This window comes from Branchiostoma floridae, chromosome 16 (assembly GCF_000003815.2).
Source record: "Branchiostoma floridae strain S238N-H82 chromosome 16, Bfl_VNyyK, whole genome shotgun sequence".
Lineage (NCBI taxonomy): Eukaryota > Metazoa > Chordata > Leptocardii > Amphioxiformes > Branchiostomatidae > Branchiostoma > Branchiostoma floridae.
In genome coordinates, this window is record NC_049994.1 from 6965998 (window position 1) to 6982069 (window position 16072).

The following is a 16072-nucleotide window of genomic DNA, read 5'->3' on the forward strand; positions in this document are numbered from 1 at the left end:
AGTTCAACGAACACATACCTTTGCCAAATAAACCAGGTTTGTTATGTAGAATGATGTCTGTAGACATAAATGTGTTACTCATTACATTTTATTTTATATGCCTGGAGTTGGTTCATAACATTTCGCCATTGCTTATGCAAATTAGATCCCTATGCAGATTAGATTTACATAGTAATATTAAATTGTATCAAGTATCATTTAAGCTATCAGCATACCCAAAATCATGATGATCCTTTCATCCCTTATTCTCTTTCAAGGTAGGAAACTAAACTGGCTCCTGCAGTTCAAGAAAAGACGTTAAGCGGACCCAAACATTCACCTCTTATTCTCTGCCATCTTTCTCAGTTACATATGTGACAAGTTTGAAAGTCCTATCACGGAATGCAGTGGATTTATCTTTCCTCATTAATCATGCAGATTAGCTGTTAATTTGCATAACTAGTATCTCATTATGTAAGTTTTTACTTCGGCTATCTACACAGCAAAAATAATGACGATCCGTCAACACGTTCATGTTTTGCTATCAATCATGCAAATGAGATCATCATTGGCATAATAAATGTGTATTGATATTTCCTTCTTTCTTAGCTAAAAATGTGACAAGTTTGAAAGTCCTATAAGAAATGTAGTGGATTTACAAACTTTTCTCATTAATTATGCAAATTAGTAGTCGATTTGCATAATTATAATTCCATCATGTAAGTCTTCCCTTTGGCTATCTACATACCAAAAACCATGACGATCCGTCAACACGTTTATATTTTCTTATTAATTATGCAAATGAGGCCGTCATTTGCATAATTAATATGCATTGATATTTCTCTCTTCCTCATCTATATATGTGACAAGTTTGAAAGTCCTATCATGAAATGCAGAGGATTTATAAACTTTCCTCATTAATTATGCAAATTAGTTGCTGATTTGCATAATTGGTATTCCATTGTGTACATTGTTACTTGGGCTATCTACATACCAAAAACCATGACGATCCATCAACACGTTCTCGAGTTATTCTCGTCCAAAGTTTGAAAGGAAATCGGCGACTGCAGTTCCAAACATGCCGCTAGGGGGTCCAAACTTAAAGCACTTACTCTCTGCCCCAAGGGCTATCTACCACTCAAAAATCATAACCACAGCAGGTCCAGAACACGAGATAAAAAAAATTGAGGTTTTGCTGCAGTACCTTAGCAAGCCGCTAGGGGGCCCATTATCGAACTTGACCTTCTTTTTCCCGACCCCTACCCACCTACCAAATATTATTGGGATCCATCAAAGGCTTCTTGAGTTATACTGTTAACACACAGACAGACAGACAGACAGACAGACAGACACACAGACTCACAAGCCTAAAACATAACCTTAGCCATTCTGGCAAAGGTAAAAATAGGACAGAACCTGGTAAATCTATGCAATGTGGGCAACGATTTGAAGCTTGAAATGAAGATATATGTGTTTTGAAGAGATTTTTTTTTGTGTGTGTGTGTGCATAATTTAACCGTTTATCTCATTGTAACGTTTATTTAGTACCCCCTCCCCCATGTAATGGTTACGCCGGGAATCAAATTTGTGCCCTATCGGTCGTAATAGTAAGTGTCTGTCCACAAACCTAAAAGAATCACAGCATACATCAACAACATATTTGTTGCAACTTTAAGCCCACTAGGGATAACTGTATAATTGTAACGTTATAACTCTATGAATAAATGTAAAGCCGAGAAAATAAAATGGTAAATACAACCGTTACGATATATGCAATTAGTTTCTGTACTATTTTAAACCTAATACACGCTGTTTATTAATACGAATATTTTACCGATCCATGGATAGCTTCTTGAGTTGTCCTCAAACACACAGAGACACAAATGGGGCCAAAAATATTAAAATCTAGGTAATAATTGACTTATGCTATGACTTTGCTAAATCTGAAACGTCGTTTAAAGGCAGACAAATGCATGTGAGTTACAAGTGCTAGATATCCTGTCGATCACTAGAAATGACCGCTGGGTCAACGACCTGTGCTGCAAATCCCTAACTTCAGGAACAAATCCCTAATCCAAGCAAATACAGTTCTACTGATTAAGGATCTACATGGGGGTTTACGATTAGAATTCCATGATTAAGGGAGGTCGTCTCGCTAAATCTTACCATAGCTAGCTTGCCTATGCGTAACACGCTTGTCTTTGCTAATCACCATATTTATTCACTTTCAACACAGCCGTTAAGTGGTTGCATGCCTCCTACGCCATGATTACGTAAAATACGGTCGATTGCGCTTACGTGAAAAGGAGCGCGTATGCCGACCATTTTTTTTTTTAAGATTCATAGGGCAAGGCCAGAAATGAGTTCTCTGCAAGCAAAGGTTTGGCTCGTGTTTTATGCATTTTTGTCGGCCCGGGCTTTCTATACTTTGTCTCGCTAGCCTAACGCCATGACAGCCAGTCAACGTTTAGACACTGGAAGAAAACGCCTAAGATTCGTCAAAAGCCGGCCACCGCCAAACGTCTGCTCGGAGAGTAAGAAAATACCCCTGGTGCCTGCAACAGATACAATTGTTTCTAGATAAATCAATACATAAACAAATGCATGCTTGTATCTTAGTCATTCTTGTACGTGTAGACTGTAACAGTAGGGGAGACACAACAATTAGCGCCTGTGCCTAGAGCCCCCGGTTAAATAAAAACAAGGCTTTAAACCATTGAAAAGCCTTTCTTGGTGGGAGTTTTTGTTAAATCTGGGCATTTGGGGAGAAAGACCCTACACTTGTAGAATTAGTTGTAAAAAATGACCTTTCTCCATCGAGGGGGTTTTCGCACCCCCCTGAAATAGTGGTATCGTCGCCAGAATGCTGTTTTCAGCCAAATGGGCCAATCCAAGGGCTCTAATTAGGGGGGTGTATCAAAAGACTAGCCGTATAGAAATTCTTGAAAATAAATTTGCTGAGACTGGACATAGTAGCCTATCATTTGAAGGTAAGTTTGTATGGCTTGAACTTTTTATTCTTGAGATAATTGCATATTTGTTTCCTCAACTCTCCCATTGGATTGCATGTATTACTGGGGAAAATTCTAATGGCTGCGTCTCTCCAGTAAGATGTAACATTTATAGCACACCTCTAAGCCTCGAGGTTTTTCTCGGAAACCCTACACCGTCCCTAACCGCAGCTCGACGACCTACAGGGTAGTGTGCGTTTTCCAGGGGCAGATCACCAATAAACTACAGGTCTTTTGTTACAGTAAAAGGTGATTGAAACCACTATTTACATACCAAACATTCGTGCGGTCGCTCCTACACTCCTTAGACATAAATGTGACCTAGAGGTCGTTTAGTGTATTCCGTTTTTGTATGTTTGTTGGCTTGAGAGCAAGGGGATGTATACGGATCATGTCTGGCTTTCAGTAAAATCTGGCAGGTGCAGTGGGGAGGGGGGTATATGTAGTCGTCACAACCGGATTCGTTTATGTTGAAAAAAACAAACAATCGTCTATGACCTTGAAGGAATGGGGGAGGGGGGTGTTTTCTACGGAGGTTGGTAAGGGAGATTGTGACATTTTCATCGCCGAAAATAGGACAATTATGATATTGTTACAGTATTCCCCACCAGAGTCTTATCAATTTTTATGTTAGTTCTATTGGGAAGCATTTTAACGCTGGTTCACCTTTATTCGCGGGTTAACCCATATCCGTTTTTTTAAACAGGGCTTGCCGGGTATATCAAGTAGAAGAACGGCGGTTCCAAATTGCAACATTTTCAAAGCATTTTTTTGCAGCACCGTCTGTCCACTTGATATTCCTAGATTCCCCCTTTTTGTAAACGGATATAGGTTGCCCAACGACTAAAGGTGAACTAGCGTTACAGGTGCAAACAGGAGAGTGGACCATCAAAAATGCCCCCATCCCCCCTCAGCTTTAATGGGTAAGCCTGAATTCACTCACGTGCACAATCAACTATGGTCTACTTTCCTAATTGATGCAGCTGTTCACGCATTATACATCTAATAGTATGTGCTTTACTTGTATTAGCATAGATTATATAGTCTATTGGTCAGGAAGGTTGAACATAATTGAACACACGGCATACGGTATTATTCATTTTGTTGTAAATTTTCTTTTACATCTTCTTTCTATCTGCAACCAACAACATAAATTTGTTTATTTTGCAACTGCTTTGTACGATTTACAGAATGATTAATTTTCTAAGGCCTATGAAAAAAAATGTTGTGTTTCCTGTTTCAGTCATGAAAAAAATTAGGGTCGGTAGGTAGGAATTCTCTTTCTTTCTTGTGTTTCTTTAGGCTGGCCAAAATTCTAGTGAGGCATATCATAATGCAGTTGAACAAAGTATACTGAAATGCATGTGGACAATCGTCTTTCATGTGTCATTTAATGTGAAAGTTACTTTTTTTGTGCATAATAGATACATCTATCCTCAATTATATAGATAGGACAAGCATTATTTTGCTTCAATAGGAAGAGTCTGACTAATAATTCTAACTGGAAGCTATGTAACTCCACTGGCCACCCCCAAAAAAAAGTCAAGGGTCGGTAGGCTTTTCTAGGATAGCTAGGGAAACAGGAAACACAACATTTTCCCCTGGGCCTAAATGAAAACACTGAAAAAAATTGATGCGCGCGTGGATGTCATCCAAATGATTAAATCAACCTGGCCTAAAATCTATGCACGGCCTCGTTCCGCTTCCAGTGCCAGACATTGAGTCTGAGGCTTGTACGACCTCTAGGTCAACGACCGAGGGGACGTTCAGACAAAGCTATCTCAGTATCTGTGTGGGAAACCGACAGGTCGTTGACCTTTACACCCTCCCAAGGCGTCGTATTACCTCGGTCCATATTTAGACTACTAGTCAAAGCAGGTAGAGGTATGAGAGATGCCGCAGTGAGGGCTCTACCGTACCAGTTGCCTCCGAGCTCTTGAAGTAGTTGCACTGCGTACATGCGTGCACGTTCGCAGCACACGCACAGGTTTTTTGCGTGTACCACCACCAATCAACACACAGCGTAGTTACCAGCCTTCCATTGTCACCTGTGCATAAGAATCATACGGTAAGTTCTGATCCTCTTTCCGTTGTTGGTAGTGTTTTGTTTGTTCCGTGGTAGATATATGACCAGTATTTCTAGATCTCATGGTATGACCTAGTTCTACTGCACTCAGGTCTATATTAGGATTGTCCAAAATGCAAGTAAAACATACATAATGGTTCGATGTCGCCATTCTGTGCAAGAGTTAACTGCACGTACACCAGTCAAGAACGACTGCCGGAGATATCGTTCGTTACCACCGCCTACTTGTCTCGGCGCTCCCCTTGTCCTTGTACGGTATTGTATACCTGGTGTCAATTTTCTGGTGTTTTGTATTTCAACCAGACCCAAGTGCAAAATTCGATTTATATTTTGCGACAAGCTTTGAACAGGCCGTTTTCCCTGTTCACTTCACATTCTATAACATGTCTATATTTTATGTAAATAGCTGAGTTAACCGGGGTCAAAAAAAGATTATAATCTGCATATTCGTGAAACGTAGATGTAGCACGAGACTGGTTGCTTTTATATGCATAAATGGGAGATTCCGCTGCATGCATAACGAAATAAGAATGAAGTTGAATCTCACAAGGGACCATTCTACTGTCTGTTTAACTATTAACGGGGCATCCCCTGACTGACTCACAGTGTAATTTGCGGTTACTCACTTGAGTAACCTGCGTGGTAAGGGTGACTGGCCTGGGTGCTTTTTTTAGCTCGACTTGAGTCACGACTTGAGGTTTAAGAAATAATGGATCCAGAGCTACTCGAGAAAAGAATATTCCAAAACGACCTGTCGTTTGATAGGTTATGAGTAGTGTCGGCTTTTTTTTAACGATGATATCAGCGTACATTATATTAGACGATACGGGTGTGGATGTTCGTACAATGCCGGGATGTCTCGAGTTAATTACGTAAGAATATCTTGCGACGTTCGTGCAAGATCGCGATGTCGTCTTAAAGTAACGTTATGTGGATGAGTCACTGTCGTTACTGTGTACATTTGTTACTGTGGAGTTTTTAAAAAGAACCTTTTTGGGGAGGGTTGCAAAAGTAGTACATTTTATTGCAACAGAAATAAGGGACTGTGTCAAAAAGACGTGACTTATAAATATATAATATACAATTTTGCACGTCTAATTCTGACACATTGTTTTAAATGCAGAGTCTATTTAAAACGACTGAGTATTTTGAGTATACTTAAAACGACTGTAGATTAGTTCGATTGCCCACTACGAGGGGATAACCCTTACTGTGTACAAATAGGTGGGTATAGATACATCTAAGAATGTTTCGATCTTAGAACCGGTAGTGCAAACGATATAATGTTAACCTCAACATGTTGATATGTTTATATACCTGTTTCTGAATCCTCCTTCTGTGTATGTTTTTATGTATATAACGGCCTTGTAGATGTAAAAGAGTCTTTGTCGTTGTTCTTTCGTAGTGTCAACTATCATCAAAATTACATTTAAATCAGCCATCATTTACCATGACTTGCGTTCCAAACGCTCAGAAAGTGTGTTAGGTGTTTCAAACGCCCGATGACCCCTATTTACAGAACCAATGATTCAGAGGAAAGACTCTAGGACAACAATACAAATAAACAAACAAACAAACAAACAAATACAAAATTTACGATGTTCAATGAATACAAGAGAAGAGCTCGAGCACTTGGTGTGCCGAGCTTTACCGACTTTTAACGATGATATCATCGGGAAAGCCCACGGGACGTTCGTACAATGTCGGGACGTCCCGCAATGTTTACCGAATATTGTGCTAAATCATTGGGCGTAACGTCCGGACGGATGGTTGGGGCGTAGGCGCAATCAATCGGCATGGTGTTCGATTGAAAACCAAGAGATTCTGGGTTTGAATCCGTTTACGTGACACCGATCTTGCGCCCTTGGGAAAGGCATATGCATTTAACAAGAAAGTTATCTCTTCATAAATATGGGTACCTAACTTCGTTTATATTTAGGGCCGTCCCTTCGATAGAACGTACGTAAAATGGAGGTCCCATGTTTGAGGAGATCCCCACCTTGAGCACGTGAAAGAACCCAGTACACTTGTCGAAAAAGGTATTGGTCCTTAACAGTGTGAGTGGATCAAAGAAATCTGTCCGCGGGATATGCAGCTTGTACTGTTCAGTACAAACCTGGTGTGTAACGCCATAAGACGGCTCACCGGGTATGCAAAGCAAACAAATTTGGAAAGACTAGGTGACGTTTGTACAATGTTTGCCGAATATTGTGCTAAATCATCGGGCGTAACGTCCTGATAAAAGCGTGGGCCGTGTGGCGCGAATCGACAGGGTGTTCGACTCATAACCCAGAGGTTCTGGGTTTGAATCCGTTATGTGACACCAATCTTGTGCCATTGGTAAAGGCACTTAACACAAATTTCCTCACTTTGTTTAAGTAAATATGGGTACTACCTAAATTTTAGGACCGTCCCTCTGCACCCTCTGATAGGACTTAAAATGGCGGTCCCGTGTTTGAGTAAATCCACAACTCGAGCACGTGAAAGAATTAACCTTGTATACTTATGAGTAGGGTTCCTTCCAAGTGTGAGTGGATAAAAACATATCTGTCTGAATATGCAAATTGTACACTTTAATACAAACCTGGCGTGTTACACCAAAAGGCGGTTTACATGTTATGCAAAGCAAACAAACACATCTAGAAAGCCCAGGTGACGTTTATACATGTGCAGTGCCAAACGGGGATGCCCCGCAATGTTTACCGAATATTGTGCTATCTAGAAAGCCCAGGTGACGTTAATACATGCACAATGCCAAACGGGGATGTCCCGCAATGTTTGCCGAATATTGTGCTATCTAGAAAGCCCAGGTGACGTTAATACATGCACAATGCCAAACGGGGATGTCCCGCAATGTTTGCCGAATATTGTGCTATCTAGAAAGCCCAGGTGACGTTTATACATGCACAATGCCAAACGGGGATATCCCGCAATGTTTGCCGAATATTGTGCTTAGTCATTGGGCGTTTAAACGCCAAGATAAAATCGTTATTAGGTCACTCTAACCAAATGACCTATAGGCCACTGACAAAAGACATCGGGTGTTGTTTGAAACGTGTGACCGTATCCGGTAATCTTACCCAGTTGCTTGAGTAACTGGTTTTTTGCGTGACCTATAGGTCGTCTTTAAATTTTAACCTTCCGGACACCACCCGAGGTCAATGACCCGAGATGTACAATAAGATAGGGAAAGATAATCATATGCACAGTGTGGGCATAATGGCGACTGTACCAATAGCACAGAGGGGGTGATTTGTTAAACTCCTCTTTGACCGAAAACAGTGCGTTAGGAGACTGAGGATGAAATTAGTCTGACCCTGAATGGCCTTACCATCGTTATATATAGAGTCATGGCCCTCTACAAGATTTTGTAGATGTAGATTTTGTAATGACTCACGTATCGGAGCCGGAGATGAATTGCATTTCTTACTAGACTGCCAATTTCTGTTGAAATCAATTTAGCTTGACAAGAGATTAAGACAGTATTGAAACATGATACTTTTAAGTGCTTGGTGTCATGCACAAAGGTTTACGTAATGGAAGAAGTGTATAATTCTTTCGCCATGCATGTGTTTTAGAAAAGAAAAGAACTTAAATTGATATAGTTTATGTATCAGGCCACAGCAAGTGAATTTTATGGATGGCATCTTGTGCAGTCTCCAAATTTGATGGGGGAGAAAAGACACAAGATGGGTAAAATAATAGTGCAACTTTTGCTTTGCTCTCGAACTAGTTTTACTTCTAAAAGTACAATCAAGGCTTCTACATAATATTCATTTAGGTAAAGTCATCATCATCACCCTTTCTAGGTGAAAATAAATGATCGCGCTAATGTCATCGATAAATTGTATTTGCTGTGGCCTTGTGCCAGTTAGATTTATTGTTAACGTTGTTGCCAATTTTCATACTTCGTACACAGCTATAACTTTTACCAACCAAGAGACAAAGAGGATAACATGGCGGCTGCACAGCTGTCAGAAATCCGGGAGGACCTGACGTGTCCCATATGTTCCCACGTGCTGAGGGAACCTAAAGCTCTACCCTGTCTTCATACCTACTGCTGCATGTGTCTACTACAGCTGGAAGCTAACTCCGGACAGAAGGGGCAGTTTCCATGTCCGGAGTGCAGGTGAGAGTAAACGCGTTCACGTACGGTTCGAGTACGCATGTGCAGCGATAGGAATTATTGATAATATGTCAAAACTTAAGCGCCGATCAACTGCCTATTTTTTATGGTTATAAAGATTACTCTTGTGACTGTCTGGTGGAGAGAAAAATTTAAGATTGAAATTGGGTTAGTACTTTTCTGAAGCCTTAGCTTGTTTCAGTTTATTTTAACGTTCTTTTCTATTGACAGCCTTGACTTTGATATCTTCCCTACACGTTATGCTTTCTTTAACCTCACTACTCTAGACAAACGGTCATTCTCTCAAAGCGAGGCATCCGGGGTCTTCCTACAAACTTCATGGTGGCGAATATTTTGGAAAAACACTGCATGCGTCACTCCGCGCAACGCCCCTAAGGCGTCTCCAAAAAACTGTTTCACAGGGCTTTGAATGCAACTGCTACACGTTATTTTCCTTTTGTCTTACTACTATAGACAAACAGCCATCCTTCCAGAGCGAGGAGTCCGGGGTCTTCCTACAAACTTCATGGTGGCGAATGTTGTGAAAACACTCCGTCAGACCGGGCAGCGAAGTAGGCAATCAGAGAAAGACCGCGTCTGCGCCAAGCATCGAAACCTTACGCGTGTGCTGAAGCAAGCGGGACCACCTAACGTCCGAAATACCAACAAGAACATTACTGCATTATCACGCCATCCACAGGTATGCTGTTCGTGATTTTTGCAGTAGCGTCACAGTAATAATCATTTTGTGTTAAACGTACCTTTTTAAAAGTGGGTTCAGAATAAAGGGTTGATGACCTGCATTGAACCTGCATTAAATAAACCTGCATTGAGGTGCGTACGGTGTCATAAGTTATTGTCAGTTTCTAGAACTACCAAATACGCCACCGAGTTTGCGAAGCGAACATAGAGCCTTTTCATTGGCCAACGTTATCTGGCTATATGGTAATTATTGATACAACCACCATGGACAACGTGTCTTATTACTTATTTTGTCTACCATTATACAAACCGCTGCCCTCCGTTAGATTACGTTTAATTGAATTGATTTGTACAAGTCTTACACATATGTTATTAAGTCGTTGATAACTGACGTTGCTACAAACTTAATGAACTCTGTAAAAAATGAAACATGTTTCTTAAAATCCACGTACAGGTCCGTCAAGAAGCACCACTTCAAACCCTGGCCTTGCCCGGTATAAGCAGAAGACATCGAACAATTCAGCAGCGGCTGGTTCTACTTCTTCATGCGCAGAGGTGTCAGACGAGCGATCAACTCAGTAAGGTAAACGGAGAGGTCCCTGTGTGCCAACTGGCGACGTGCCGAGCCATGAGAGACACCCTGGATCACATCGCCACCTGTCGGGCTGGCTTAAACTGCATCGGTAAGGTTTGCTTTTGTGTGTGTGTGTTTGTGTGTGTTTTCTCTGTGTGTTAGCTTGTAATCGTGCGTTTGCATTTGTAATTTGTACAAGTGCGAGTGTGTTGTTTAGTTTTAATGTCTTTAATGTATGTCTGTGTGTGTGTATCTGTGCGTGTTTGTGTGAGTGTGTGTGTTTATTCGTACTTGTGTTTTGCATAATCATGTGTCTTTTTATTTGTCATGAAGTTTGAATGTTTGCATGAAGTTGAGTTCGCATTTGTGTGAACCCGTGTGCGCGTCATTGTGCGTCAGTGTGTGTGTGTGTGTGTGTATGTGTGTGTGCGTGTATGTTAGCCACTAAAACGTTTGCCTCCTTTGGTTCTCACTCCAGTTCCCCACTGCACTTCATCCCAACAAATCCTGTCCCACTGGCACGGCTGCAGGAGTCTGTACTGTCCGGTCTGCCTTCCACTCAAAACGGTCACCAGACGGGAAGAGGTGGATGCCGGGATAGGTAACGATACACTCACTGTAGCAGAGCAGAATCCTTTAAAAAAATCATTTAACTTTAAAATCATTCAACACCTAAAATATCAGTTCAGCGAATTCTTTAATTGTCTAGTTTTCGTCAGTATGCTCGAAACACACCACACTCCTGGAGTGCGTGACATCATCACTAGGATAAACGTTGTTGGAAATCTGTAGCGGCCCCCGTCAAGGCTAGAGGAAAGTTGAATCCTTTACTAAAATGTCGTGTACCAACATTTGTGACTTAACTTCCATGCTGTGAGTGCTACCTGTTGTTCTTTTATAGAGGGGAGGGGGATTTGGATTAGTTCGAAATTCGTTTTTTACTGGATACATTAGGCAACAACAAGTTAGGATTGTATAAATGATGTCCTCTGCAAGATGTGCAAAAGTTCAATATGTAGTTACCATCTCCAAAGGGGACTTTTGTATCATAGAAAAATCAATGAGCTGATGTTATTCATAAAGTTTACTTGCCGTGGCCTAAGTATAAAACACAGATTTTATTTTCCAGACTCCGTGCGACACAACCTGCTCCAGCGCCAGTTGACCATGCTGATTCATGCACAGACATGTCAGGATCGAGAACAGAGCGGGGAAGTACTAACGTGCCCCCTACGCAGCTGTAGAACCATACGGAACGTACTAACACACATGGACACATGTAAGGAAGGGACCAACTGCCAAGGTACAACTATTTCTTTTTGGTGCTTGATACGACGTTATTTATACACAAATAAGGTATTTGCATCAACAGCCGGTGTTTCAGTGACCATCTACCACATGCTGTTAATGCATTTACGTTCGCGGGGATTTAATTTCGCAGCAGCAGGAACAAGGACTTTTCGCGTTGGTTTTAAGTTCGCGGTAGCACCATGCATTGTAGTTTCTTAATGTCATGGGAAAATGTTCGCGCTGGTTTTAAATTCTCGGTGAATTCGAAGTGGTCACTGCGAAAACCGCGAACAATAATCTACCGCGAACATGTCTGCATTACAGTATATTGCCTGGTTCAATTCCGCACTGCAGCTAGGTGTCGTTGCTAGCAATACGGTTTAATTTCAAAATATCACAATTCGAAAACACCGTTTGTCAATATAATATCCCTAAATACCCAGTTTCTAAATACAACGGATATAGGTTACCCCGTGGATAAAGGTGAATGATAGTTCACAAGATTCTCACACTAGGGCTGGGTACCGGTACGGTGTACCTTACAAAACCGGTTTTTCTCATTGGACCGGTCCAGAAAAGCCGGACCTAAAAAAAAATCGGTAGACCGGATGTTGGACCGATTGGAAAATGAACTGATTATATGATAGGCATTCACACGTTTCGGGGTTACCGGTCTAGGCAAATAGCAAGAGCGAAGCAGAGTAGACTCTATTGTCATTTTTACCAACTTTTACAGTCAAACGTACAGGGGTAGTTAGCCTTCTAGGATTTTTAAAACACCAAAGGGAGTCCAATACTACACAAAACAGATTTCTTTGTATCAAAATTGACCATTGCTTTTAGTATCGTCCATTCACAATTTTTCACATAATGAATCAGGTCCAGGTTCAGGTCCGGACCTGGACCTGAACCGGACCTGGACCTGAATTTTCTGTACCGGTACCCAGCCCTATCTCACACCGTCCTGTTTGCTGTTTTCCCCAGTGACGTACTGTGCTTCCTCCAAACAAATTCTCTCCCACTGGAAAAGTTGCAGAAGACATCGATGCCCTGTTTGTCAACCACTTCGAGTCAAAACGAAGGTCGAAGATTTCCATGGTAAAAAATTCATTTTACATTACTCAAGAACATTGTATAGCTTCCTTTTAGTCCTTTTTTTTAAGTATTAGTAGATTATATTTTTTGTTACTTGCCGAATCGTTCATTTGGTATATGAGTATTTTAGTTTAAGTCTTTCGCTTTAAACGTATATCAATTGTAATACCCTTTAATTCTATGAATTTTTACATAAGAGTAAAATCATGGCATTTCAATCTATTTTTGATTGGTAGTGAGTGATTTTATTTTCAATCGTTTTCAGTTTCTTCTGCACGGGATGATGCGGTTGGGTCAAGGCCCTGAAGAAAGAGAGATTAGATATTAAAAAAAATATTTATCTATTTATTGAACACATCACGAGATAATTCCAGAAGCTAGAGTCACAGTATTGTGCTGATAACTGCCAGATGTAAACCGTAGCGAGCAAACACTATTCAGTATTCTTCAAATATAATAAAGTTATTAAAGATGCGTTTTTTTATTAGTCGTAAGGGCTGCACCTCAATGATGACAGGTCTGTTGACCAAATGCTACTTATTCGTTTTTCGAGAGTTGGAAACACACCAGAAAACTGATTGCAATAGTCATGCTTTTATACTTGAATCATAATAGAGCCCCTGATATGTTGGCTCATTGTCGAAGGAGACTTAGTTTCTTTATACTGAGGCTTTTATTCACTTGACTTAACTTAATCCTCTTCATCCCGTGTGGGACATAAGGCTGTGATAAGTTTCCTCCACTACACTGGGGTCTGTTCTGTGCTAGGGGCTGAGCAGCATCCCAGGGGATCCCAATGGCCGCTAGATCTTTAGCCACAGTGCGTCTCCATGTGGTTTTAGGACGTCCCCGTTTTCTCTTTCCCTCAGGGGCCCAATGTAGAGCAACTTTGGTGATACGGTCATCCGACATCCGCAGAACATGGCCCAACCATTTCAGTCTTCTGATGGCAATTTCTGAGGGCTTTTATTCAGCTTGTGACTTATTTTTCTCATCTGAAACACAATAACCGGCCTCCCCTGTGGTATGCAGATATTCTACCCAAGACTCTGCAGGATTCTTCGTGTAGGCATATCCAAAAGTTTGTCATTCGTTAACACCAAATGTAAACACCCCCACCCCTACCCAAGTCTTTGGTAACCTCAAAATCAACCGATTGAGTCTCAAACACATGTTAAGTTATAAAGAATTGGCCATACGGTCATTTATCTATGTATTGCTATCATACGATTGACAAGCAAAGATCTGAGAGGTGTTCGCAACAAGATTATAGTACATCATTTACAAGGCCGACATCACACAGTAAAAATACATTAGCTATAATACTTTAACCTTATAGCCGACATAACAGCAATTACAAAATAATAGAACGAGAAATAATGACAATGTTTATGAACTGTAAACTATGTATGTTTTTATTCATGTTAAATGAACTATCCACTTTAACAGCAATACTCTCCGAGATCATTTGTTTTAAAGTGCAATCACGTGCTAGAAGTTGATTGTGTATGTTAACTTTATAAGTAAGCAGAGATTTTAATGTACAACAAGTCACAATTCAGCCCCTGGCTGCCAGTACTTTGTTTTACTAATAAACAATTTTGATTGATTGATTGATAATAGCAAAACAAAACAACAGTGATGGAACCATTTACCCGGAAGGAAAATGAAACCATTGAAGATAAAGACAACATATATCGACATAACTGCCAGTTTGATTATGTTTTTGCAAAAGTGAGTCAATGTACATATTCTTTCAACGTTGAAATGTGTGATCAGAAGAAATATGTAAATGCTTAGTGACGGATTTCTCAAAGCGTTTGATTAAATATGTGGGACTTAGCCCGATCTGTCTACTAATGAAAAGAATGTGGAAATATTGCGAAATTGTCGATGTCTATATCATATCCTGCCCGTACCAACTTACAATTTATTGTAGAACTTCCGTGTATCGATGACGTCACAGCATATGTAAGTTTGTTATAACGTTAACGTTACATGTAATTGATTTCATTACAATTTAATATCACAGTCGTCATGACGGAAATTTTAACAAGGAAGAGTTTAGGCTTTTGAAGTCATTATGTCACCATACAAAAAATTACAGTTGCACATTAAAAGTTACCTGCTAACTTCTAGGTTTAACCAACAAAGATGGCGGACATTTCTGGCCTTAGAGTCCCTTGCAATTGAGTGCAAACGATCTATACGAAAAATTATGTGTAAAATATAATTACAAAGTCTAAAGAAGACAATAATTAAGAAAAAAATTGAATGCAACACGAAAACCACATAGATTATATATTTGATGTATGATAAAGCAATGGGTCAGGTTATACAAATGACTTGCTTATAACAGTTAAATGATTGCAGACAAATATTTCTACTGTATTTCGGTTTACCGTGTATCTGTTCAAACGATTAAACCACGTGAAATGCAAATAAATGGCGAGTGATGACTATGACTATGTTCTTCTCCTATGACAAAGAAAACAATTAAGTAGATCCACATACTACATAGTTAAATGTACCATCGGGCAGTGAATATTTTAACCCATCAGTTGTAAGTAATTCAGAATGACAGGCTCTGGTGTGTTGTCGACCAACGGTCATAGAAAAGAGTGTCAAAGACAGACATGAACATACGTACACGAATACACACACAAACACACACACACGTACACACACACGGATACACACACACGGATACACACACAAGGATACCCCCCCCCCCACACACACACACACACTGAGTAGATTCAGGCTCTGGTGTGTTGGCGACCAATGGTCATAGGAAAGAGTGTCAAAGCGACAGACATGAACATACATACACGAATACACACACAAACACACACGTACACACACAAGCACACACAAACACACACACACACACCAACGTACACACATACATACAGAAGCACACATACACACACACACACGCACACACACACACACACACTAGAAAGCTGTGAAAAATGTAACCATCTTGGCAAAGACAATAAGTAACGATTGTGCGTGTGTCATTTTATATAGAAAACAATGGCTCCACCGGGCTAAATGAGTCATCCGCCCGGCCCGGCAATGGATCTTCTAATCGGAAATGACAGGCTCCGCCATATTGTCAACCAAAGGTTATAGGTCACAATATTAAAATGTCCTTGGTAGCACTAAACATAAATAAGGGCGGACGATGATTCGATTCAAAACGA

At 40.5% G+C, this 16072-nt stretch overlaps 1 protein-coding gene across 1 annotated transcript; it reads left to right on the forward strand.

The window, feature by feature from the left end:
- Positions 1-4862: 4862 nt before the first annotated feature.
- LOC118403944 (histone acetyltransferase HAC12-like) lies at positions 4863-14315 on the forward strand. Its single transcript, XM_035802826.1, has 8 exons — positions 4863-5058; positions 8996-9205; positions 9677-9902; positions 10359-10587; positions 10957-11079; positions 11608-11781; positions 12753-12866; positions 13129-14315. Exons 2-8 carry the CDS (start codon positions 9033-9035, stop codon positions 13167-13169), a joined length of 1080 nt encoding a protein of 359 aa, XP_035658719.1. The 5' UTR covers positions 4863-5058; positions 8996-9032; the 3' UTR covers positions 13170-14315.
- The last annotated feature ends 1757 nt before the right edge of the window (positions 14316-16072 follow it).

Excerpts from the sequence above, each read along its gene's own strand:
- LOC118403944 (XM_035802826.1), top strand. The coding sequence starts at position 9,033 with ATGGCGGCTGCACAGCTGTCAGAAATCCGGGAGGACCTGACGTGTCCC. Across the intron at positions 9,903-10,358 it reads CATTATCACGCCATCCACAG|GTCCGTCAAGAAGCACCACT; the intron begins GTATGCTGTTCG and ends ATCCACGTACAG. Across the intron at positions 10,588-10,956 it reads GGCTGGCTTAAACTGCATCG|TTCCCCACTGCACTTCATCC; the intron begins GTAAGGTTTGCT and ends TTCTCACTCCAG.